The 27,433-nt window shown below is 36.6% G+C and overlaps 1 protein-coding gene across 3 annotated transcripts in view; it reads left to right on the top strand.

Annotated features, from left to right (window-relative positions):
• The first annotated feature begins 936 nt into the window (after nt 1–936).
• The window catches only part of lmo7a (LIM domain 7a), a 39,398-nt gene continuing 12,901 nt past the window's right edge, over nt 937–27,433 (top strand). The window contains exons 1-19 of one of the 3 annotated variants that reach the window (XM_067410199.1): nt 937–1,012; nt 10,992–11,022; nt 11,731–11,844; nt 12,478–12,673; nt 14,065–14,305; nt 14,787–15,077; nt 15,354–15,635; nt 16,491–16,646; nt 17,842–18,573; nt 20,786–20,815; nt 21,399–21,525; nt 21,958–22,097; nt 22,401–23,031; nt 24,210–24,443; nt 24,746–24,860; nt 25,240–25,401; nt 26,398–26,498; nt 26,612–26,675; nt 27,375–27,431. In XM_067410199.1, coding sequence (XP_067266300.1) covers nt 14,103–14,305; nt 14,787–15,077; nt 15,354–15,635; nt 16,491–16,646; nt 17,842–18,573; nt 20,786–20,815; nt 21,399–21,525; nt 21,958–22,097; nt 22,401–23,031; nt 24,210–24,443; nt 24,746–24,860; nt 25,240–25,401; nt 26,398–26,498; nt 26,612–26,675; nt 27,375–27,431 — 3,325 coding nt within the window. In that variant the 5' untranslated portion in view covers nt 937–1,012; nt 10,992–11,022; nt 11,731–11,844; nt 12,478–12,673; nt 14,065–14,102. Of the gene's footprint in view, nt 1,013–10,991; nt 11,023–11,730; nt 11,845–12,477; nt 12,674–14,064; nt 14,306–14,786; nt 15,078–15,353; nt 15,636–16,490; nt 16,647–17,841; nt 18,574–20,785; nt 20,816–21,398; nt 21,526–21,957; nt 22,098–22,400; nt 23,032–24,209; nt 24,444–24,745; nt 24,861–25,239; nt 25,402–26,397; nt 26,499–26,611; nt 26,676–27,374; nt 27,432–27,433 lie in introns of those variants that run through there. The other 2 variants (XM_067410201.1, XM_067410200.1) reach the window with 2 other exon arrangements.

Genomic DNA, 27,433 nt, shown 5'->3' with positions numbered 1-27,433 from the left:
TTATTGCCTTCTTTCGTCTCCTCCCACTGCTTCAGCTCACTGGATTGAACTTTGGATGTAATGATTTCTGGGCTGTGTGTGCCAAAGAATTCCCGTATGAGTGCTGTGTAACTCACAAGGTGGACAACATTCTCTGTCGACAGGACAACATCAGCCTCTTCCTAAAAGCCTGTGCAAAGCTTGGACTAAAAGAAGCCCAACTTTTCCACCCAGGAGACCTGCAAGACTTATCCACACGTGTGACTGTCAAGTAAGTTTTGGTTTTCTCAACTTACAATGTTCGGTAATATGTTTGACCTTCCGCCAATGTGAAAATAGCTGTGGTTTAGCTGTAACAAAATGTGTCCAACCGCAGTTTATGGCTCACTGGATGGTGATTTTGGCAGATCTTATTGTCCTCTGGTATCATATCCACATATTTTTGTAAAACAGGCTTGTATTACTAAGCCAGTCATTTAAATTCAACTGAGCCAGTATGAAAGTCAATGTGAATAGCTATTTTTATAAGATTCTTGGGACGTTCTGTGGTTGTTGACATAGTAGCTCAATAACATTTATCATACAATCATGCCTGGCTTGTATGAACTTGTTTTCTTTATGAAAATACATTGAATATTAAATGAAAATCATGAATTAGCTATGCCCTTTATTTGTCAGGTGAGAAATTAAAGTTAGAGAAGAGGTAATAAATAAAGAAGAGCAGAGGTGAGTTGCAATGAAACTATAATCTGATCTTTAAAAAGCAGAATCACCCTCATGAGTTAAGCATAAACTCTCACTATCACTGAAACACAAGCTGACAATTGGCCTGTGTATGTGTAAATTCAAGATGAAGAGAGATTAAAGACTTTCTGTGTGCGCTGTGGGTGAATTTGCCACTTGCGGGTGTTTATGTTGTGTGCATGCTGTAATCATGCTATATTGTTGTAGTTTCAGTGTTTTGGATCAGCCCAGCCTGTGACCAGGGTGGAAAACCATGGCATGTTGATCAACCTGTTCAGTATTTTCACAGGTGTGTCTTTGGGAGGCAGTGACGTTGTGAGATCTGTCAGCTTAGCTCTGACATGTTCATCACCGCAATAGCATTGTGATATTTGTGAACAAAAACAGTACTAGGCTATTACATTTTCAAGGTCACTTAAATTGAACTAGAACATTTAATAATTCATTGCAACAGTTCACAGAAAAATAATAATTCTGTCATCATTTACCCTCATGTTGTTCCAAAGCTGACTTAGTTGTCTATAAAGCACAAAAGGAGAAATTTCATAAATTTGCTGGTTGTTTTTTTCCCTGTGAAGTTGAATTGAATGGAGAATTAAGCTGTCAAGCTTCAAAAAAGGAAGCAAAAGCACTATGAAAGTATAATAAAAGTAGTTTGCTTGAATTGTGTGCTATTTTCCAAGTGCTCTGAAGTAATTCGATAGCTGTGCTAACAGAATGTTTGTTTACTGACAATCTTTGCTGTCGGTGGATTGTTAATCGAGATCATTGAGTTAGTAACTTGAAAAGTTGAATCGGATCAGTTCAATGCGTAAATAAATCATTCAGAAACTTTTATGATATGTTTAATCAGATTCACTGAAAAGATCATTCATTTGTGCATTGGGAATCACTACTACTCTCATAAGCCCTCATGAATTCTCATGAACTTGCCAAGGAGAGTTAAGGCGAATGTCAAGTTTTTCAGTGAATAATGGTTTAAAGGTCTGTTTCACAAACAAATCATATGACCTTAAGGCTTAGACAGAAATATAGAGCACAAGTCATATAAACCATATTAATCATAGCTTTATGGGTTTTTTTTTTTTTTTTTTTTTTTTTGCAGCTTCAGCTCTCATTCAATTAATTATTTAAAAAATGAGTTCTAATGATATTCTTCAAAAATTCACCTTATGTGTTTCAAAGAACAAAAAACTCATAATTATGAGTTTGGAACAACATAAAAAATATCATTTGGGATGATCTAATTATTTAGTGGACTGTATGCAAATGACTTTTGTTCTTTTCCTGTGTTTTCTGATAGTTGATCCCTTTGTGAACGGCTTCATTTGACTAAGGTGTGTTCAGCTGTGGCTTGAACTAGTCCAGCACAAAATATCGGTGTGCTTTAGAGCATTGTGACATCATAGCTGTATCACATCACATACAAATTAGTAACGATTCAAATATGTGAAATTAACCTACCCATAATGATAAGACTGCTTTGAATAGGGCAAGGGAGGGCTTTGTTTCTGCCAATCCTGTCATTGTTACCTCAACAGAAGTGACAGTGATGTCAGACACTAACCTGTGGGCCGAGATTAAACAAAGCAAGCCTTGCTGCATGACGGTTACCATGCCACACCCTCACTGCCATGGAAACTGTACCGAGGCTCTGATTAAACAGAACTCATCCAATCCCTATAGGCTATAATTATAATCACTCACTCCACTTGTATATGTCTGAGGGTGTGTGGCTGTGAGCATGAAGTGAGGGTTTATCTGCGTCCACTGTCAGGCATTTGTCGGAAGAGTTCCAGGGTTCCTAATTTTAGAATTGAAAGGTCACTTTTTGACACTAGATGGAGTGCAGCAGTGATATGATTCCTGATTCCTGTTTCTTTTTTTAGCTTGTTTTCTCCTTCGTTCTCCTGGTGTAACTTTACATGCTTCAGAAACATGTTTGTGTTTACATCAAGAACACAACAAGAAGGCTAACGTTTTGGCTTGTATTTTCTGTTCCAGGTTTGTGTAGACCATGCAATTTGCATATAATAACTGTAAGCTGGTCAAGAATTAGACTACACCCAGTCAGCACTGTCCAACACAGACACAACACTTTTAAGGTTTTTACGACACTTGCCAAATCATTCTAGCAAATGCCATGCATTTTTTGTCTTCTGAAGCGATATATATGAGCAGTAAATGATACATGGCAGTAAAGCATCTGCAATGTGAGGGCAGAGTTTGCACGCTACATTAAAGTTTTCAGATCTCCCACACTGATCTGTGGTTTATAGCCCTTGTGGAGTTTGATGGCGGCTGTTCACCATCACACAGAAGGCAACGTGAGCAGATATTGCAGCCTATTGCCGGCAGGCTTGAGATAAGCAGGGTCTACATTCATTATTACTCATCAGTCCATGAAAAGCAAGTGTCTCAGAGAGGGAAACAACTCCAGGTCATCTGTCCCACGGGCAGCCTCTTCCAGTACGACAGCTGCTCAGTTTCATGGCTTGTTTATGTGTGCCAATAAACACGATCAACATTACTTTACTTTTACACACACACACACACACACGTGTGTAATATTAATACATTTAATAATTTATTAATACATTTAATAATTTTATGTATAATACGTTTTTATTAGGGATGCACTGATACCACACTTTCCAGAATGTGTCTGATACCGATACTTTCTTTTTTGGTACTCGCTGATACAGAGTACTGATACCTGTATTTTCATTGCATTTGTAATTTTTCTATATAATATTTAAATATAATAATTTTAATAAATAATTATTATTCTTTTTAAATAAAAAATGGGTATAGAAATTTCATTTAGCAAATAGAATTAATAACCTTCAGTTATTTCCATGCTTAATTCTTAAAATGTATTGTACAAGCTTCTGTTGCTGTTCTGTTACTGTTCATTTTATTGCTTGTGTTTCATATATTTCGTATTTCATCTACAGCATACATTTAGTTTACACAGTTTGTTTTCTGTAATAATGTAGGGAACCATGTTATACATTTCATATTTTAACTAGGCTACATATACGATTTAGTTGTTATCCAACTTATGCATGTTTGCTGAGTGAGCGATCACCAATTAAGCGCACACTCTGTCTGTCTGTCTGTCCCTCTCTCTCTTACCATTAAGTAACATTAGTAATAGGTGCGTCATTTTACTTTGTTTGCTATTGACATATCCAACCAAACTGCAAACGTTTTAGCGTTGTTTGTGAAAAAATGGATGTGTGCTCGACTAGCTTGCACTTCTATAAATCCACTTGGCTTGCTTCACTTATCAGCTTGTGCTATACGTAAATATTGAATTTATGTTTAATATTCTTTTAGTTAGATACATTTTTAATCTTTTAGTTAGATGCATTCATAGACATCTTTTATCTCTGATATCTCCATGTCTTTGTTTTGTTGTCAGTGTTTCTTTGTCTGTACACAAACACTGTACATGTGCATTTTGATGAGTTTGAAGTCACAAGCACAGTATTGGGCCCGATACAGATACCAGTCTCGGTATCAGTGCATCCCTAGTTTTTATTTTAAAAATGTTCAATTTTAATCAAAGTTTTAGTATATTGTCGTGTTATTGTCATTTTTATTAGTTCTTTTTTTAAATATGTCTGTATAGATTTGATTATTTCTTATTTCAATTTTAGTTATTTTAGTTCATTAAGTAGTTCATAAACTAAATGAGAAATGTTGCCTTGTCACCTAGCTGAAATAAAATAATGAACATAACATTTAAATGACTAATGTTTTGTCCAGGTACTGGTAGCAGATTAGTGCTTGTTAGTGCTGAGTAAATGTAGGATGTATCGATATCCATCCATCTTCTTTATAAATTGGTATTCACAGGATTGAAAATTTGTCATGGAATGGACAAGATATTTATTGGTATATGACAACTATGACTAGTGGCAAATCATAGTTCAGAGGGTTGTCATTGTAGGTGGTGAAATCTAGTTAGCTGTGTGAACTTTGTCTCTGTGTTTTATTATTGTCTCGTCCAGTGACCGATAAAGAATTTGATCTCTTCCTGCATTCCAGTAATTTATAGCATTTCATCTGATTAAGAGTCTTGGTAATGCCTCACTTTTCAATTTCTAACAATATTAATAATTATGGGAAATCATCAGTTATTGACTACAAGTGGATTCACACAACATGATCACAAATACTCTTTATGTCATTCTGTACCTGTTTCTGTTTTTACAGCAACAATACAGTGTGGCAGAGTGGTGCAGTAACAATGTTGTTCATGCCATCATCTCATGCCCAAGCTCCGAACTGATTGACACATAAACCACTGTTAGAGCAGTTCTCAAATGTGCTTTGAGGTTGGCTGTTGGATACGTTTAGCTGGTTACTGAAAATTGAATGTTATACTCCTTCTTTTTAGATTTAAATACACTGCCATGCAAAAGTTTAGGGTCAGTAAGTGACATTTATAATGTTGCAATACATTTCATAAATGCTGTTCTTTCAACATTCATCAAACAATTCTGGGAAAAAAATATATATATCCACAAAAATATATTAAGCAGCACAGCCGTTTTCAACATTGATAATATTGATCTTGTGACAGAAGACTGGAGTAATTATGCTCAAAATTCAGCTTTGCCATCAGAGTAATTACATTTCTTTCAGAAATATTAAACATTCTTATAGACCCTAAACTTTTGAACGGTAGTTTAAGGGGATAGTTCACCCAAAAATGAAAATTATCCCATGATTTACTCACCCTCAAGCCATCCTAGGTGTATATGACTATCTTCTTTCAGATAAAACACAATCAGAGATATATTTAAAATATCCTGGCTTCTGCAAGCTTTATAATGGAGGGCCAGCTTTTGATGCCCAAAAAATGCATCCACCCATCATACAAATAATCCATACGGCTCCAGGGGGTAAATAAAGACCTTCTGAAGCAAAGCAATGGTATTTTGTAAGAAAAATATCCATATTTAAAACTTTATAATCTAAAATAGACAGCTAGCTTCCAGCAGAAGACCGTACGCATAAATTCAACTTGTGCAACAAGAGTCTTCTCTTATATCGAAATCCTCTGACATTTGTCTTTAAAATTTCTCATTTTAGACTTCTAATTTGTGACCAGCGTTTTGTCATTACATCATGCATCCGGTCAGAGGTTACTCTTCCGCTGCAAATCGATGCGTGCGACCGTCTGCCGGAAACTAGTTCTTCTAGTTAATAAAATTTTAAATATGGATATATATTTTTCTTACAAATCCCATCCCTTCACTTCAGAAGGCCTTTATTAACCCACTGCATGGAGCCGTATGAATTATTTTTATGATGGATGGATACATTTTTTTGGGGCTTCAAACGCTGGCCCTTCATTCACTACCATTGTAAAGCTTGGAAAAGTCAGGATATTTTTAAATATATCTCCTAGGATGCCTTGAGGGTGAGTACATGATGGGATAATTTTCATTTTTGGGTGAACTATCCCTTTAAGTCCGTTTAGGTCAGTAAAAAAGTACTATTGGTGAACTGTTTATATTTGTTAAAGATCCACTTTAGATCTACAGTGATGTGAATTGTAATGTTATGTTTTCATTATAATTTCTGTGGGAGAATGAATATGTCATTTGCTCAATGGTGTGTGGCACTGGATGGCATCAGTGGTTTCTATGACAGGGACAGTGGTACATTGTGAATTGCTCAATTGTCCATGCCATAAGCAGACAAACAAGAGCTGCATTTGTGCAACAAATCGCTCATCAGACTAGTGAAAATTATTCCTTACAGTGTTTACTTGTGGATTATAACTGGTGAATCGGATAAGAATGTAACAAGCCTTTTGGGAGACATTCAATCAATCACAGCAAATGCCTTCATTGAAATGTATATGTTGTATCATAGAGCTGTGAGTAAAAACAAAGAACAATTGATGCAAGCTGGCATGACTAATTAGTATCATTCGTTCATTAAACCAGGAATATTCTTTACCCTTTGAATGTTACCCGTTGAACTGGGCTGTGAGATCTTAATATCCCAGCTATGCACACACACCCACTTTATAAATGAGGGGTGTTGATGTGTCATGAACCTGCCTGTCCATTGTCACTGTGTCATTTTATTGCATTGCCCAAAAGGGATTGGCAGGCCTTTTATGGACTCAAATTATTTCGAAATTGAGAACGGATGTACGGCTTGAAAATTCCAGAAATATGCCGTGGATATTGTGAAACTGAGGGCTGGACTTGTGTCCATGTGTAAGTATTTTACATTATGTGTAGGCGATAGTCAATCTCTATTATAGACTATCCTACTTTTTCACTCACAACATCTTTATGAGCCTCTGTAGTTTGGACATTGTTTGGAAGAGAAACAGCACAGTGCCTTTTAGAAACTTCCATTGTGTTTTACTTTGAAATGTTCCAACACAATAATCACACATACAGAAATGGTTTGGTTTCTAGAGAGACACATCCTAAATGTCGTTGTGACTTTCCCACGGACTGGTACAGTACTTATTTATGACATTGACTTGCTCTTTAGGCCATAAAGCGGACAGAATACAGCTTTTGGGAATGTAACTTAGTTTCTGAGTTCATTACACATAAATATAAAAAAATACAAACAGCAGTTTGATGTCGCCTTTTGTGTGAATGTAACAGTGCAAACATTATATTCTCACAAACGGTCATTAGCGTAAACAATATTTTTTTGCCTTGGGAACAGACGGGTGATTATAAGCAATTTAACGCAGTCTTGTACTTGTTTAGACACATTAGTTCAAAGCATTAAAAGCCTGATGTGTGAATAAAGACCCCATTGAAAAGCATTTGTGCTCTGATTATGTCTGACAGTGTTTTGAGTAGAAAAATGAGCTGTTGTAATTGGAATGTTCCAGCCACAGTTCTCTTACTAAAAGATGGAGAATTAAGAGTGGCAAGAGTGGCTGTTAAACATAAATGCGCTTCTTTTTTTTTTAACATAACCCAGTGTTAACAATTTAAAGGGATAGTTCATCCAAAAATGAAAATCCCATCAATATTTATTACTCCTCTGGAACACAATAGTGATTTTTTATTTTATAATTATTCTAACCACTCATTTTAATATAATGAATGCGGACAGGGGCTGTCAAGCTCCAAAATGATTTAAAAAAAACACCATAAAAGTATTAGAAAAGTGGTCTGTACTGCTCATGTGCTTTACTGCATGTCTTGCAAGGCATGTTATAGCTTTTTGTGAGGAACAAAAACAAAATTTATGTGTAACTGACTACTTTTATGACAATTTTATTCTTTTATGGTGTTTGCGCATCCTTTTTGATGTTTGAAAGTTTAAGCCCCTATTCATTTATTGCAAAGAAAAAAGGGCCAGTTTTCAAAATTTCTTCTTTTGCATTCCTCAGAAGGAAGTCATGTGGGTTTAAGACAGCATGACAGTGAATAAATGATGACATAATTTTCATTTTTGGCTGAACTTTCTCTTTAATCAGATTGGATCATAAATGTTGATTTTGCTGATTTAGCTTTCCTTTTCAAGATCAAGACATTCTAAATAAGATAATATCTTGTGGGTTTTTTTTGTGTGTGTTGTTTTTTTTTTTGTTTTTTTTGTTTTTTAAGGATTTGCTGATAAATAAATGCCTCATATTCATGTGAGTGAACAGCTGATCACATGAAACGAAAATACACCCTTGAGGTTCCCAAAATAAAATAGATTCCTTCCATCTTTTCTCACCGCAACAAAGAGTCCTTTTGCTTTTCAGAACACATAAATTATCATTAGGTAACAGGCATCAGAAGGTTCTTGACTTTTTTTTTTCAAGCAGCTTTATAAATGTGAACTTTGTTCTGATGGCAGACACAGACTTTTTTTTTCCTCTTACGACTTTTATTGGAGCAATAAATTGTTATTTGTGAGCAGGGAACGCCTTCATTCAGCTAGTTGAACATGTCATACAGGTTCGCCAGCTTGAAAAACACAGGTCGCTGACTAGCATAATCACTCTTCAACCTCTCAGCTGTTGAACTTTGTAGGCATAAATCTTGCATCATGGCTGCCACAGCTAAAATGTATTTGTATTCACTCTGAAGGTGTTGTGCCATTAGAAACTGTCAGTATTTTATACAGTGCAGGTGCTTCCAACTGCACCAGTGTCACTAAAGTCCATCGGGGATTGATTGGATTGTTAGATTGTTAAAAATTATTTGGGCACATAAAAAAAAAAAAAAAAGATGTGCAAGGACAAACCATTTATAATAAACACTGCAATATTCCATTAAAAAATAAGAATGGTCCATTTTTATTTCATGGTGACTTTAAATACTCTGCTGGGCGCTCCAAATACTAAAATGTACGGTCCAGGCCTGAGCTCCTGTACCGTTGTATTACCTATATCTCTAGGAAAATGGGACACATGTAGATGAGTGCCAAATGACATGCCCATTAACATGTTAATATGTAAATCATTAAATTGTGTCATGTAATAATGAGAGTAAAAATAAGACCGTGGCAATGAGCTCTGTAAAACAGTCATATAGGGCACATACACTGAATCATTATAACTGAAACGGGAATGTTGTTATTTTTTGTTAAGGCATAAAAGTTGCAGGCAAGACCAAGGAGTCAAAGTTTGGCTAGTTAGCATGGCCCTATTTGCACCTGCTGGTATATGCTGTAAATATGCACTCTGGACACAAAAAGCATCTTTCTCCATACACTGTAAACCCTAGTGCTCAAAATAATTAATTGGTTTGAGTGGGACAAACTTAAATTAAACCAATTAGTTCAGTCAAATCAACTTTTATGAGTATTTAGCACTTTGTTCTTCTTTCAAGTTCACAGAACTGATATATTTTAAGTAAACCGAACTGTTTCATTGTTTTGAGTTTTATGAACTTATTTATTTTAATTTAGATTAATTTAAGTTTAACTGAAACTGGGCTGGGATTTCTATTTCCCAGCATGCTTTGCCTGTGGCACTTGAAAGGGAGAGTAAATGCTAAAATTAAGTGTTATGTAATGTTTGTTTTTTTGTTTGTTTTTTTGTGCAAGATTAATGTTAAGTTGGAGATTTAGTAGTTATTAATGGTTTGTTCTGCTAATTTAGAAGAGTTTCTGTTAATGTGGGTTTTTGGAGAGTTACCATCATGGTGACAAATGGTACATGCTGATTGGTTTGAGAACAAGTATGTTATAAATGCTTTATATTGCTTTATTCATTCAGTAAGGGTTATACCATGCTATTGCTAACATGTTAGCAAGTTAGCGTTTTCTGAATTTGCTTGTTATAGCTAGCTAAGTTTACATTAATAAAAATGTTTACATTGAGGTTACATGATAATTTGAAGTTAAATGTATGAATTAATGTACTTAATTATTCAAGTTAAGAACAATTAAAATGTATGAGTACAAAATAAAAATCTGCCAGTTCTGGTTACTTAGGCCTAAACTTTGAATTTCTTAACTTTAAAAATTTGACAACTGATTGCCTCACGTTTTTTGAGTTTTGCAAACTTATTCAGACATATGACGTCTGATAACGTATAATAATAGTACAAATGATGATGATGATTGTTGGTTTTTTTTGATATCGTAATTCCCTGCATATATACATAATAATTTAATATATCTTATTAATAAACTACTATTTCATTATATTGTAGTACATATTTATCCAGTGCCCTATTTAGATTACTAATGGCTCAACTATTATAAAAATGTTTTGGTCCAAACATCAGAGGAAGAAATACAGTACCTCACTCTCACTTTACACACAACAAAAGGATGTCAGGAATCTTAAGTTCAAATGCTATAGACGTTTTACATCGATGAATGTGGTATTTTTATAGTGATTCTATTTGGTCTCAACCTGACAGTGCTCATAAATAACCAATCAAGGACAAGAAGGTGACACAAAAGTAGAACATACACACAGTACATATACTTTTTCTGTTTATATTGCTTGTTGTATTTATGAAATAAAAAATATTGTCAATTTAAAGTGGAGCTACTGTTAGTAGGGTTGTTTATCAGGTCTTTATATCTGCTGTCAGCCGTCCCTATGTTGCCATGTTTGTCAGTGTGTTTGAGTGAATGTGTTTTTTCAGTGTGTATCCTTTTGTATAGAGCTGCTGGGAGCTGGCCTGATGGGATTGTGCTCTCACCTTCTAGCTCATTCGCTAGGGCACACAGAAACCCAAAACATGCCCACTGTTTTTTTATTGTCCTTTTCCCAGACTGTGAGTGATTAACCAAACACCTCTTCTCCCCAACAGACGCCAGGAGAGCAGCAGGAGGCTCAAAAATGTAAGTGCTAATGCTGAATTATTTGGGTTGGTGTGAAATCCTGTTTATCCCCTAATTTGCTCATTTGAAATATGCTGTGAGCTTAAGGAGTCTCTCCTTCATTCCTGTGGTACCAAATAAAATGCTCACTTTATAGTTCCCACACTGCGGTTTGTGGTTGTCTGTTTATCTCTTAAAGTAGCGCTGTAGCAGTATGTAACATTTCAAGAAGCTTTGTCTAAAAACTCAAGTACACTGATCAAGACATCCCTGACCGCCATAGAGAACAAATGCAGTGGCCCAAAGAGTATCTGGACACAAGTGTGAATGTCTGAACAAGATATCTAAGCATATATAAGTTTTTTACATATCAAGTTATAAAACAATTTATGTTTTTGAAAGAAGTTTCGTACTGTATGCTCACCAAGCCTGCATTTACTTGATACAATAAAACTGCAATATTGTGAAATATTATTACAATTTTTAAAATAACTGTTTATATTATTATTAAAATAACTGTTAACTTTATACACTAAAAAGAGTAATGTAAAATAATAATAATAATAAATTCTATACTTTTTTGGACCAGTCTATATGTCTTAAAATTGTTCTATCTAGTTCCTTTTGATATCTTAGCATGCAGTCAGGGACACAGTGTCTTTTTATTGTCATTGAATTGCATCTTTGTTGCAATATGTACTAATACATTTGTGTTGATTTGTCTTAAAGGTTCTGATCACCATATATTGGTTGGGCAGAAAGGCATATGCTGATCCATTTTACAATGGACCTTACCTAAAACTCAAGGCTTTTGAAGGATTACTTGGCACAGCACTATATAAGGTAAGATTATGCAGTATTTGACTTTAGTATTTACTTTTAGATGTTACTCTATATTGGAGTGTGTGAATACTGTGGATTCTTCTAGTCTAGCTGACCATGTGCAGTAAATCTAATTTTACATCCATTCTGGCATTTAAAATATCTAGCTAAGAATGCAGTATACTAGTCTCATGGTGTAAATATAAGAAAATATTATGGGACATAGTCAGCCAATAGCATTTAATTAATCTGATTGCTTTGATACTGTTACATATTGTAAAAAAACAACAACACACATGCCACAAAAGAATTTGAATGGAATTTGGCCATGCTTATTGTATCCTTTTAAGTGACATCAACATTTTTGTCATAAAACTAGTTTAAAACTGCACATTTCAGTTATTGTAGTCAGAATCAGCAGTGCAAATGTTTGTGTTAAGCATACACCGTTAACAAAATATGAGTTTGAACACTTCAGTGTACCCGATTGACTTCAATGGCATGACTTCCAGTGGAAGAGACTGGATTTTCATGAGCAAGACTGTGTTTATGCACTGATGGAGGCTGTGTGCTGTGTTTGTTGTTTGTGTTTTTCCCTTGTGAATGCTGTGTGTCGGCCTGTCTCCCTCACACTCACACCCTTGTGCTCGACAGGCACTAGAGGATTGCACATCACTGCGGGGCAGTGCACAAAACGGCACTCGTAGAGATAGCTGGTACTCAGAGAAAGAAGAGCTCTTCCCACTACGAGCCGGACACAGAAGAGAAGACTCTCTAGACAGTCTCGACTCGCTGGGCTCCAGAACTTACAGCACATCCTCAGACGCTACACTCAAAGGAAGCAGCGAGGGTAAGACTCTTCAATCTCTGAAGTCACTCTTGCGTGTTCTAGTTTGACTTTGAGAGTCAGAGATGAGTAGTTGTATGAAAAGTAGAGTTGGATTTCTCATTTTGTGTATTTTTAAACAAAACAATTCCCATCAGTGCAAGAAAAATATGCAAAAATAAGTTTAAAGACCTGACCACAGATAGCTTTGGCTTAAATGTAGTTTATTAATTAACTCTTGCTTGTCAAAACAAATGCCTGGTGCCCTCTAGTGGTATGCGAAATATACCGTTTAAGGCTTTTGTCATGAGCAATATTTTGAAGTCTGTGACGGTGTCTGTCAGCAGATACTGTTTTGATGGAAAGTGCAAACTCCCATCTTGTTTATACTATTTTCTACAATTCTACATGTTTGAGTTTTAGTGACATTAGCAGATATTTTACTCAGTCATGCTCCCAGGGGCTCAATTGCAGCTCATGAGGAAGGTCCTGATGTAATTAGCTGCTTATATAATTAGTGTTCTGGACTGTCTACACGTTCACCCCAGTGAGACATTTTTTCTTATTCCCCACTGACCTGCCAATGAGTCAGTCGCTTCCCACTGCCATGTTTACTACATAGAAGTATGTGTTAAAAAACTTCTTTCCATGTAAAATATTTACAACAATACAAATATTAGGATGATTAAGACATTTTCAGAGATAATAAATGTTAAAATGTAATTTATTTGCTACTCAAGAAATATTTCTTATCACAATTGAAAACAGTTGCGCTGCTTAATATTTTTGCATAAAATGTGATTTTTATTTGAAATATAATTTTTTCTATCAAGTTAAAATTCTTTACTGAAATTTTTTATCAGTTTAATACATCTTTGGAAAAATAAAAGTATTTATTTCTTTGAGAAAAAAATATACTGCTCTTAAACTTTTTAATAATATTGTATTGTATATATTTTATATTTTATAATTGTAAAATAATTTTATTTTCTAAAATATATTTTCTTACCCTATTGGCAAAGAGTCTTTTTTTTTTTTCTTGATTAAATTTAGTGAGATTTGTGTGTAAGAAAAATAAGAAAAATCTAAATTCTGTTGAAGAAATAAATTTTTGCAGTGCGTATTTTGTCCCCAAGGATAGTAAAGCGTGAATTCACCTATGGGGACCATCCAGCAGTTACTGTAAGAAAAACTGCTTCATAAAAATATTAAATAATGTCTCAATAAAAAACTCGAAATTCAAAAAGGTTAGTCTATAAGGGTTAGGTTTAGGGTTATGGGTTAGAAAACATCATTAGCTCAGTATAAAAACAATAAAAGTCAATGGAAAGTCCCCACCAGGAAAGAAAAACAATCTTGTGTGAATGTGTGTGTTTATACGCTCACACTCCTGGCTCTCTGTGCTGTTCCTCCAGGTTGTGGTAGTGACCCTGAAGCAGATCTGAGCTTCACGATGTCAGAAATTAAGGAATACCGCCGTTCGTTGGTCTTAACCCCTAAGACCACCACTCCGTTCAATCAGTTCCTGCCAACAAAGGACAAGCAGTCGGGCTATGTTCCAGCACCATTACGCAAGAAACGCGCTGAGCGAAATGAGGACAACAGAAGAAGCTGGGCTAGCCCTATGTTCACAGAAGATGACGGCACTTTTTCTAGGTAATGCAAGTCTACACGCTAGAGATTCAATGGGGGTTTTCATTGGATGGTATATTCACGAACTCTGGTGAAAAGTGACCATCTGATCAGTGATTTATTATGTAATACATGAAATGCTTAATATCTCAATAGTTTCTCCTAAACAGCAATGAAAGAGAGCTTTTCAGATTTTTCTCCAAACAAAAGACCCTAGTAAATCTGTCTCCTCTAGAGTTTCAAAACACATTGTGCTCTGATACCTGCCACCAAAAGACCTGAATATGAACTTTTCTCAAAACATTTCTCAAAATTTGTGTCTTGAACATTCGCTTTGCTTTCTAGAAATGTTTATCATTATATTTCTATTTTATTTGGTTGCGATGTTACGGTAAATATAAAGCTTTCTCCATGTTTGACTGTCCCACTATTTCTTGGTGGTGAACTTTCACTATTTCACTATTTTCACTGTGCTTTCGTGACCATCATTGGTGGTGCGTCCCAGTCATGAGAGGGCAGGTTCAGACCCTTCATCTATCACCGGGTTGAAATCCCAGACAACTGCCCACCAGTCTTTGGCCTATGAGTATGAGAGCAGTGATTCAGATGCAGATCGTCCGGATCCCGACGTGGTTCTAGATGACCTCGCTAGCCGTAGATTTCACAGCCCATCCCCTGTCGCTCCGACCAACTTTGCCTTACCCATGAGCCCGCTGGAGGCAGCTGCTGTCTCGTGTACCTCCAGGTCACAGGTGACTGTCAGTAATGTGCCCCGGCAGTCACTGACCCATCTCAGGTCAGAAACTGGCTTCATTGACACGCATCCGTTTGCTATTTTATCAATGTTAACTTTGGGTCTTCTTCAGAAACCTTCGAAGTTTGGTTTTGAGTTGCTGTGATGTCATTATTTTGTTTGATTTTCAATCCTTAGCGTGGACTTTTTGAAACATTTTGTTTTCAATGTTTGATTTTTTTTTTTTTTTTTTATGGTTTGGTGTGCTTGTTAACCATGGATGGTTTGATGTGGTATTGGTGGTACAGTATATAACAAAAATGGCTGTCTTTTGAGCAGCAATCAGTCACAGCCTCTTCAGAGGACTTACAGGAGGCCTGTATCCACTGACGCCTGCATTTACGATGACTCTGAAGAAGAGGATGATGAGTTTGGCTATGCTGATCCTGTTCAAGATGACCTTTATGCCCGTAAAGTTGGCCTGATGCCCCAAACATCTGCCACAGAGCCTTTTGATAAATTTCTGCCCAAGTTCTGGACACCTGAGGAGGATGCACATGTGAAGATGATCAAACTGGGCTCCCAGCGCCGCCCTTGGTACAGGAAGATCCAAGGTTTCAGGTCTGTCCAGTACTGAGGCAAAAAAGAAAAAAAAAATAAGTTAAGAAAAGAACATAAATTATTTGATCCCTGACTCCAGGAATACCTAATTTAAATAAGACATGCCTGATATTCCAGATTAGCAGAAGGGGAGGGAATCATACAGGAAATTATTTTGGTTCTGATTCCTTATTGATTCTATTAATAATTATTTTTAACATTATTTTGAATTTAACAATTCTTACTGTCATTACAAGCTGTTGTCAAATTATGAAAGTTTCAGTTTTAAAAAACAATAATAATATAAAAATAAATCAGCTGTCCCGTGTTTATTAGAATTGGCAACTGTCCATGAAAATAATTAGGTAATTAAAATGAATTTAAAAAAAAATAAAAAATACAGTATTATTTTAATGAAATCTGACTAAGAACCTGTTTTCAATTCTGAGCCCTATTGATCAGTCCATCAGGTGTTCAGATATTAATTTCTGATTCTCTGACATGTTTGGCTATCCAGGGGCTCTGAAAAAGTACAGTAAAGTACATAACACAATATATTATACAATTAAGTGGGATCTACAAACAAATGGTCTTAGGCCTGACATGTTTCATAAAATTTGACAACCAGTACATGTCCAAATTTTGTATTAGTTTTTGTCTTGATTTTGAGCAGTACATTTGTTTCGCTCATAATTTAATATATTTTTAAGTGTGGCTTAAATGCATTTGATGCCACTGTAAACCCTGAGGTTTCTTTTTTCTTATTTACTTTATCACTAAGGCTTCTCTATTACCTGCTCTGGTCTTCTCTCTGGTGATGGTTACTAACATTTCTCTCTTTTCTTTCTCTGTGCTCTTTCACCACACATTTTCCAGTCGCAAGAAGTCAGGTTCGTCCTCTGAAGAATCAGATGGTGACATCAATCCCTGGCTCTCTGTACCTACTTTTTCTCGCACTCAGTCTGAACCCCCTTCCTCTCACTCCCATGCACCTGAAGGCCTCGCTCAGTCCAGCCTCACTTCCACACCCAGGTCCTTATCACAGCCACATATGCAGTAGGACCGGACATCAGCTCACTTCCCCTGATCTGCTTCTCCACATATTCTAATAAATATATCGACTGATGCTTACTAATAAGTAGTGTTGTATTGATAAACATCTTTGTGAATGTTAATGATCTCACCAGACAAGTACATTTGTTTCCTAATGGAAATGGTGAGAAGGATCATACTATCAGCATAATATTAGTCATCACTTAATTCAGACGTTCATCCAAAAAGTTGAATCTTCAAACTGCTCTGCTCTGTACAACAACATTGTTCATATCTCCCAAAAAAAAAAAAAAAAAAAAAAAAAAAAAAACCTGAAGCGGTCCATATAACTCATTCCTAACATTACAAGTCTTCTGAAGCCATATAATTTGAGAGGAGATAAAGCCATCCAATATGCTGTTCATTTGAGTCAGTGAGTTGAATTCGAGTACCAGATCATTGAACAAATCATTCTTTCGAGTCTAAACGTTTCAATGAATATAGCTGATTTAGTTTAAAAATCTGACTGATCAATTCCTTTACAAATACACCAATTTCATTCAACTCTTTGAGTTCTTATATGATTTGCCACTACTGACTTGAGGGGTGTATTATCAGTGAATAATGACTTAAATTTTGGTCTGTTCCTCACACAAAACTATCATATGGCTTCAGAAAATGTGGAATATTGCGAACAAGTTGTATTTTTTGGTGCAGTTTTGGAGCCTAAAGGCCCGCTCACACCAAGAACGATAACTATAAAGAGAACTATAACGATAACTAGAGTCCACACCAATGCACTCTAATGTTCTGTTTATTATGTCGCCTGCTTCTTTAAATGCTCAAGCAAGATTCTGATTACAGCCAATGTTTTTATTGTTCATCAGCTGGAAAAAAAATTATCTTAAAGAGATTCCAACATGTCGTTACTGTTGTAGTTATTGTATGCCTCAAGATTCATAAAAAATCTTTTATTAAATTTAATTGTGGCTGAGCGCTTGCTGAACACTGCTGCTTTTCCAAAATCCAGAGCAAAATGAGTCCACATTATGCTGCTGTTACGTTTATATTGTATAGTTAATTGCATCCTTCTGCGTGCACTACTCTTGTTAACTGGTCTTAACTGATTTTTACACTGTCCCCTTGCATGTTCTGAATCCTTTCTTTACTCTTTTCTCCTTTCATTCGCCCACAGTTCTCAAACACAACACCTCACGGTTGCTCAGCAGAGTGCTGGGCTCTCTATGTTAAAGCCCCCTGATTTTTGGCCCAGACCAGATCCTGCTTCTGGCCCCAGACTCATAAAATGCGAAAAACATCCCCTCCTTGGGCGTGAGCACCCTAACGACCCATACAACGTTTCTGCCGACATCCTACCTGATTTGGAAAATGACGATATGTTTACACGTCGTACAAAAGCCTTCCACTCGAGTGATGATCTGGCCAAGTTGAAGTACGGTAACTTCCTGGTGCCTCGCCGCAGATCGGAGGCCGACGTCACAGTGGTAATTCAGCCCCGTCATGAGGGGGAACCCGTTTATCCTGACATTGAAAAAGATGATGTGGTTTTTCGAAGGGCTCAACAGCAAATCTGTCATCGCCCTCTGTCTGGGGCCCCTGATAACTACCACCCTGTTCCTATTCCAGAGACATGGGCTTTGCCACCAAAACTGCAGGCCAAGCTGATGTGTGTCCCAATTGAACCCAGACAGAGCAAATCCAAACCAGAGATTAAACACAGAGAAAAACAGCACCTGAAGACAGATGATATGCTACTTAGGAAGCTAAAAGCTTTAAATACCCAAGGGATGGAGGAAAAGGGGTCTCCCAGTGTTTCTTTGTCTTGCAATGAAGAAGATATGCAGAAATGGCAAGCCATCAGAGAGGCCAGCCGTGTGCGATACAGGAAGAGGCTGATGGTGGAGAGGTTAGGTTTCTGAGCCTGCAGAAATGCCTGTGTGCGCTTGTCATCATGATCTCATCTGTGGTGTACTTTTCTCATTCTCGTGTTAACTATGATCTTACACTGGCAATGGCAAATGTTTTTGAGTCCGATATGGGTTTGACTTTGATTGCATGAGACCTGCAACTTGATGAATGATTGTAACAGGTAGATATTTGGTTTCCTTAAATAAGTTTGTGCATGAAGTGATGATGACAAAATGGTTTTCAGTGTTGAAATTTGATACAAGCTGCATTTTATCCACCTTATTTTTAACATAAAAGTGAGCGCAGCCACTTTTACTTTAATATGCAAGGCTTCTGGTGTCAGCTGCTTCCGACTACTTTAGCTGTACGAAAACAGTCCGTTATGCTGCTTGATATTATAAACTGGTATTTATCATATTATTTTAATTTATTGTCAATCATAAACACACTGGTTTGTAACCCATATAGTTTTACAGTTTAATGCGCTTTCTTGTTATTCTTCTAGTTATTTACCTACACAGTAAAATCCCCAGAGTTAAATCAACTCTGCTCAGAGTACATATGGTCCCTCTGTAAATAGTGTTAAAGTAACACTTAAGCAGAGTTAAAGTTATTAAGATAATTAAGCAATTAATAAGGCTGTGACTGAAGTCAGTTGTAGTTCTTGCATTTCTCTTTTCTTCAGTGATTCTGCTTGTTAACAGCAGGTGTTCATCACTAATGCACAATCATCACTTAATTGATTGCTTAATTATCTCATTAACTTTAACTCTGCTTTAGTGTTATTTTAACACTATTTAGAGAGGGACCATATGTACTCTTGATTTAACTCTGGTGATTTTGCTGTGTATAGTGGCTAATGAATCAAATGTCTCGCACATTCAAAGAAATCTTATTTCTGGATTGAAAATAGGTGGATAAATGGTTTAATTACTTGGGCATTGATATATTTTTAATAACTTTATTTTTGTTTACATTATTGAATTATATAAAATTAAAAGCAGATTTATTGATTATAGGAACACCAAAGAATGTGGCATTTGCTATACAGATATATTTTGTTTGTCTTTGGAGAGACTGACCAATTGCCTGTGAAATGCATTTTGCTTGTGTTTAATAAAAGACTGAAAGTTTTGGTCATGAAAGCATCTAAGCCACTGATACATCAAGTACAGACTCAACTGCTTTGACTTTCGTTTAAATCTAAAGTCCTAACAGACTTTATAAGGCGCAAGTGTATCCAGCTAAGCTGTGGTGGAATTTTAAAACCTGAGTTATGTCTATAAATAATCCAGTCAGACACATTCACTCTTTATACGAAGTAGCTTACAATGCTTTCTAGCTCCAAATTCCCCACACCCTTGTGATCCTGTGAAAGCTGGAACTTACACTTATGTGACCATGGAAACACACCTAGCACTTGAACACCAAGTACAACATTACATTTGATCAGAGTCCATGTAATGTCAGGGCATTAAAAAGAGCAACCGCACTGGGATTGGTGGGGAATTCTTCAAGTTTCCAATGATGTCATTGTACCTTAAACTGTATCTAAACTAAGTTACAACTGACATTTAATATTATGTTTGCTCATTTTAAACGTCAGACAGCCAAGTCTGTAATCAGCGAATTAACTGAATGCTGAAGCATGACTATATACTGTAAATGTAAATAATCATTATGCACTTGATCATAGCTGGAGCGGTGTGGCTAAGCTATTGACATGTACAATACCGTTCGAAAGTTTAGGGTCAATAAGATTTTTTTTTTTTTTTTTTTTTGAAAAATAATTTCTTTTTTCAGCAAGGATGCATTAAAGACATTTTAAACGTTTTCTATTTCAAATAAATGCTTCAAAGAATTCATCAAAGAATCTTGAAAAAAAGGATCACAGTTATGTGTAAATAATGTTAAGTAGCACAACTGTTTTCAATATTGATAATAAGAAATGATTTTTGAAGGATCATGTGACACTGCAGACAGGAGTAATGATGCTGAAAATTCATAGGAATAAATATTTATTATAATAATTCTAATATTTTAGTAATATAAAAATATTATTAATATTAAGAAAACATTAAAAAAATCTTACCGACCCAAAATCTTTGAACGATAGTGAATGTTACTATATTGGTCATTCAATACAAACTGTCAATCATCACTACAAAATATGACTATGTTGTTGCTGTGGTTCTCTTTGGCTCCTATAGACTGCTCCAGAAAAGCTCTGATAGTAAAGGGTGAGTTGTGGCTTTGGAACGGCATTTTTTTGTGTGCATGGTCACTGCTGCTGCATAGGCCTTTGTTTCCTCCGCTCTCCCCTATATTAAGCACTGACACTCACAATGTTCTCAATGCTATGATCCCATGGGCTGCTGTCTAAAATGTTTTCACTGAAAAACCATGTAGACTACAGATATGCACACTGCTGGCTAATTTAATCTCTGTTCAAACGTGTCCTTCTGGAAAGATCCAGAGCATGAAAAGCACAGATGTACTTCTGCAATGCAGACGTATTGTGCTCTCACAGGTAAGTCACATGAGTGGAAGCGATTGAATAAGCAACTCGTTTAAAAACATAACATATATAACAACTCGTTAGTTGTCTAATTTGATAACTAATTTTGACTTGCTGTTTTACTAACCCTTCAATAGTTTGTCTTGTATATTTCTGTTATTTATGATTGCTTGATGTGAGCTGTAACTCCTTTACTCATATCAAAACGCAGAATGGCTAAAATCTTTTTTCCATCCTAATGCATGACTTTTTTCCCTTAACTTAGTATTCCAATGAATTCCTTTTTTTGAAAAACGTGTTTACAGGAGCAAATCAGTGAGTGACATAACTGACAGTGAGACGAAGCTCAGCCCCTCGACGATAGAGTTGCGCTTCGAAGAGCTGCAGAAGATGCGTGCTCGGTTGAAGGAGAATGAAGATAAATGGCAAGATGTGAGTATCGGATCACATAGTTTTGTTATTGATAATATTCATAACTGCAGCTGTTTGGCCTGTGGTTCAGTGAAAGTTTAGACTAGTAAGATGTCCTCATAAGGACCTTGACTACTTCGAACCACACAGTCACATCAATAGTAAGTAGCCTGTAACTGTTCAGTATTACTCTGTAGTGTGAATGAGGTTGGACTGAGCTTCAAAACAGCATTTAGGTCATATACGGGCCCCTAATTCACTTGGGAAAAGAAGTCGGGTGGAGCCAAACAGGCAAAATAGGACACCGGCAAAATCTAGTCCTCCCTCACTCCTCAATCTGTCCTTGTGTCTCTCCACCCTTCCTCTGCACTGTCCCTCCTACTGTTAATGCTTATGAATAAGCACCTGTGCTCCAGTTATGGAGGCTGATCGTCTTTTTCCTCGTCCCTGCAGGATCTTACAAAGTGGAAGAATAAGCGCAGAAGTGTGAATTCTGACATTGTGAAGAAAAAAGAGGAGAGAGAACAGATCGAGCAGATCACTTCAAGCAGCGCCAGGAAATCAAAGACCTTCAAGGAAATGCAGGATGGGAGGTGAATGTACATTCTTTCAAATTAGATGTAGTTGTGTGTGTCTCTAAATTTTAAACCGTACAAAACTGTATATTTTATTTAATCCCCCCCCCACCCCCCCCTAATTTTATTTAATTTTTGTTATTATTTGTGGTGTACTATGATGAAATGTTGCTGTCACTGTTGTTTTTTGTCATTCTGTCGTCCGCTGTTGTGCGGAGAGTGTAGTGTGTTCTACTTTCTCTGATCCGTTGTCTGCCCATTGTAAAAGTGTAATCTAATCGCGGTACTTGTCCTGCCTCTCTCGCTTTTGCTCCTTTTCAGAGAGGGCCGTGAGCAAAGCGACTTCAGGGACCGCTTTAACTCAAGCGTTGATGATGTCTTTGAAGATCCTGTACCCCGAAGCAGAACCCTGCCAGCACGTAGCTACACCATTGACGTCCCTTACGCTCCCACGGACAAACCTTCCCTACCCTCCATACCATCTCTAAGAGAAAAGGAACCTGTGGCTGGCACGCTGGCATCAGATCAGACTGATTTTCCTACCAAACCTGATCGCTCAAGTCCAGATATCCCAATTTCAATGAATTACAGCATTCAGGAGAGCAAAACAACAACCCAAAACCTTCTGGATGATCCAGTTCCTGCTTTCTCCGACAGCCTGATTAAGCCCACCAGCATGATCAAGCCCATCAGCGTCAGTAAACCCAGCAGCGTTCTCAACAGCTCGGACTTGATTAGCAACACTAAGCCAGTTGAGAACTCCAGCAGCCCCATTAGCTCATTGTATAAGCCCAATTCAATGGATACAAAGCAGTCTGGGCTGGATCAAGTTTCTGCCTCCCTCCCCAGGAGCTACCAGAGATCAGATAGCGCAAGACTCCCCTCTGTAGTCACGCCTAGGCCATTCGGCACACAGGCCAACCGAATAACCTCTCTTCCTAGAGCATTCACGGTGAGTGGCCCTGTTTGGTCTCAAACATCATGATGACGTTTTTCTGTTTTAATCAATGAAGTTCTGTGAGAACATTATGCTACCTGCCACAGCCTGCGATCGATTTACAGAAGTGTAATTACAGCTCATGTGAATTATAAAGCATCTAATTGAGTTACAAAGCTTGAATAAAACTGTAATTTGGAAGTCAGATTTTTTTGAGAGTGCAGTGGGTTCTGGAAGTAAAAATGAATTTTCTCCATTTTAAACTGTTAAATACCTACTGTGTGCGACGAGGTTGTTAATTTATGGCATATGCTTTTGTTGAAGCCATCAGCCCATATTATTTCAACTTATTTTTTAAATAATCATGTAACAGCAGAATTCTGGTGAAAAACTACATTACCCATGATTTTGGAAAGAAATCTTCAACAATCAAATTTCGCCAAAAGAACTCTTTAGTGCTCATTTACTCCATATAGTTGGTTAACCCAAAAATGAAAATAATGTCATTTATTACTCACCCTCATGTCGTTCTACTTCGGAACACAAATTAAGATATTTTTGTTGAAATCCGATGGCTCAGTGAGGACTCTATTGAGAGCAAAGCCACTGAACCTCTCAAGATCCATAAAGGTACTAAAAACAGTTCATGTGAGTTCAGTGGTTCTACCTTAATATTACAAAGCAACGAGAATACTTGTTGTGCACCAAAAAACAAAATAACGACTTTTCAACAATATCTAGTGATGGGCGATTTTAAAACGCTGCTTCTGAGCTTTATGAATCTTTTGTTTCAAATTAATGATTTGTATCTCCTATCAAACGGCTAAACTGCTGAAGTCACGTGACTTTGGCGCTCCGATTCACTGATTCGATTCATAAAGCTCCGAAGCAGTGTTTTGAAATTGGCCATCACTAGATATTTTTGAAAAGTCATTATTTTGTTTTGTTTTTTTTAGGGCACAAAAAGTATTCTTGTTGATTATAATATTAAGGTAGAACTGTTTTAAATATGTTTTGAGTAACTTTCTGGATCTTGAGAGGTTCAATGGCTTTGCTCTCAATAGAGGCCTCTCTGAGTCATCAGATTTCATCAACAATATCTTAATTTGTGTTCCGAAAATGAACGAAGGTCTTAGGGGTGTGGTTCAAATTGGTTACGAAAAATACTTATAATGGCATCGAAAACCTTTTAGATGGACGACTCTCTTAAGCGCACCAATGGAGAGACAGACAGCCTCAAGAAAACTACAGTTTCCAACCGCTATGCTCAGTATGTGAAAGAGGATGACGATATCTCCCAGGAAAGCTCTAAGCACAGCAGTGACGAAGATGAGAGATCAGAAGAGAGAACTCCGTCTCCTGTCCCTCTGGTCAACAAGGTGTCACCCCTGCCTAAATCTTCATTCCCGCTCGCCCCTCCCAATGAGGCAAGACTCTCCTCAACTACACATTGCAATAACATTAAGTTTTCTAAAGCAAAAGCAAATTCGACAAGCGGTGACAGACACACAAGCACTTTATTTTCAGTAAATCTGACTAAATCCAGATCATTTAAACAGTTTATAGCTACACTTTGTGGTCTGGGTTGCCTTCTGTGTAGTCAAATGCTCCTCAAGTAATTTAGATTTCATTGCAATAAATTTCTGTGGCACACCCCTGAAAACCAGAAATCACTTAATGTGAAATCACTTCACTTTCTGTGTATAGCTGACCTGTCTATTTATTCCAGGTGGACTACAGTGAGATGAGGATCAGCCTGAACCAGAAACCCAACAGTAGCCGGGACTTTGGCTTCCAGAATGACTGGGACTCCACTGGGGTCCGTGTCAAATCTGTAGTTCCAGGTAAAAGAAACCGTTCTCTGAAATAAAAGTGATTTTATGTGCTGCCCAGTGAATTAATGAAGCAAAAGGTACAGGCTCTACCTGCAGCTTCAGAGAGCATCTGCTACTCCCAAAAAAAAAAACGCACATGTGCTGCTACAGTATATAGGGCAGATATTTTTCTAGGTTGAATCTGATGAGTCTCGTAGTTGCCCAAGATAGCAAAGGAACAAAATGTGCATGAAACAAAATGTATTGAATGAGAGGCTAAAATAAATGATGTTTAGTTCAGACATCATTGTCATTATTTGTATAATTGTTTCAACATTTATTTTGTGTATAATGCATGTTTAATGTGTTTATGTTCGATTGCGTATGTGGGATGTGCGTGTGTGAGAAGGCAGCACAGCGGAACACGGTCAGGTTAAGGTTGGAGATGAGATCCTTACGGTGAACGGGCACCGGGTGGCAGACATGAGCTATAATGAATGGAAGAGCAGTATGGAGGAGGCCTTACAGCAAGGAAGTCTGCTTATGGACATCCGCAGACATGGCAAGAATAGTAAGTTCTCACCATCTCATCAAATGCAGCACTGACCACAGTAAGCCTTGGTAAAGTTTTTTAAAAGAAATAACATCGCCAGGCTCTTTATAGTAGACTTTTGTTACATATATAGCAGACTAAGATCCTATGTTCTTGGTTGACCCTGTGGTTTAGGTCTAAATATCTACTATATAAGAAGTAATGTGCACATAGTGTGTATAATCTGTGTTCATCTCATATATGTTTGTCAGTTGTGTGTTTGACTTTTTTGTTGCTGATTTTCTTTTTTCCACTTTTTTCCAATTTAAAGGAAAAGTTCATTCGAAAAATTAAAATACTATCAATATTTCAAAACCTATATATATATATGCTTAAAATAGATATAGTGGACTTAAAATAAGTCTCCAAACTCCAAATACCAAGTACCATGAAAATAGTCCATATGACTTGTGTGCACTATATTCCAACTTGCAACTTTTTATTTTATTTTATTTTATTAAAAATGAATATGAATTTATATGAATGCCCATTTTGAGGTGAACTATTCCTTTGTCTACATTTTCCTGGTCTGGTGTCTTATGTTTGTATTTCTATGTGTTTGTAGTATGTTTGCATTTCTCCTTAAACAGTGTGCATTATCTTAGTTTCTAGTATGTGGTTCTTTATATATTCAGTGATTTATATTTTCAGTGTTTACAGACAGGCTTATAGTTTGTGACTGAAGGCAGATCAGTGGGCATCTGTAAGCTTGTTGGTAAACCTGGAGCTCATTCTGACTGCATGGCAGGGGAAGGTGGTCTTCCTTTCATCCCCACTATTTAGAAGTATTAACCAGACACATTCAGTTTTTAGTATCTGTCTGTAGTCGTACATCTGTTCTCATAGTTTGCTAATTCTGTGTTTTTGAAATGCATGGTTTTGTTGACATGCCACAATCAGACTGGGGCAGAGACCTACCTTCCCTTCCATTTAAAAGCCATAAGACCATCAATCTGACCAGTCTGGATCCTCTAGGTCCCTCTGAGCCATATCTCAGCACCAACCTGGATTTCACATCCCAACAAACCAAGGACAATGTTGTGAAAACTGTGAATGTCAGCTCACAGCCAGGCAATGTGAGCAGACTTTAATTAATTACCTATATGTGACACTTCATTTTTTTAATTGGTATTTGGATGTATTGTAATGGTTCTTTCATAATACCATACATATGACCTTTTTTACACAGAATCATGGCTCAAATGGGATAAATGGAGGCTTCCGTGAGGATCCTGAGAATGTGAATAATAAAGGTAAATAACCTTTTTCAGCTAATTGCTTGGAAAAAGTTTTTTGTAGTATGCTTGTTTTGTTAAATGCATGTTTTCAGAAAATTTGTGAATCTTGTTCTGAGATTGTTTAATAGCTTGACAAGAATGCTTGTTTTTGATTAACTTAAAACAGTGTGATAAAGAGTAAATTCAAAAATAAGATAAGCTATCCAAACACTATGCACATACTGTTTATATGTAGTTTTCTACCAACATTTCTACAAGAAAACAGTGTGAATTAAAAGGGTTAGTTCACCCTAAAATGAAAGTTCTGTCATCATTTATTCACCCTCAAATTGTTCCAAACCTGTATATATTTTTTTTTGTTCTGCTGTACACAAAGGAAGATATTTGGAAGAATATCTTCTCTTCTATCTTCTATTTGGAAGAATATCTTCTTCTATTGACTACCATAGTAGGAAAAATTAATACTATAGTAGTCAATGGGGGGCAAGATTTGCTTTATTACAATCATTCTTCCAAATATCTTTCTTTTCTTCAGCAGAACAAAAAAATTTATACAGGTTTGGTACTTGAGGGAGAGTAAATTATGACAAAATTAAAATTTTTGGGTGAACTATCCCTTTAAGAATTAAATGCTAAATCTACTTCCCCAGGGCACCTGGAGCTTTTCCCTTTGTACAAATTCATCTTCTTCTAACATTTTTATCTCCCATGTAGAATCTGAATCCATTTCTATGAAAAACTTAAAAAGGAGATCAGAGTTTTTTGAACAAGGT

Source organism: Chanodichthys erythropterus, chromosome 14 (genome assembly GCF_024489055.1).
Source record: "Chanodichthys erythropterus isolate Z2021 chromosome 14, ASM2448905v1, whole genome shotgun sequence".
NCBI classification, from domain to species: Eukaryota; Metazoa; Chordata; class Actinopteri; order Cypriniformes; family Xenocyprididae; genus Chanodichthys; species Chanodichthys erythropterus.
The sequence above is the reverse complement of the archived record's forward strand: the minus strand, read 5'-3'. Positions and strand labels throughout refer to the sequence as shown.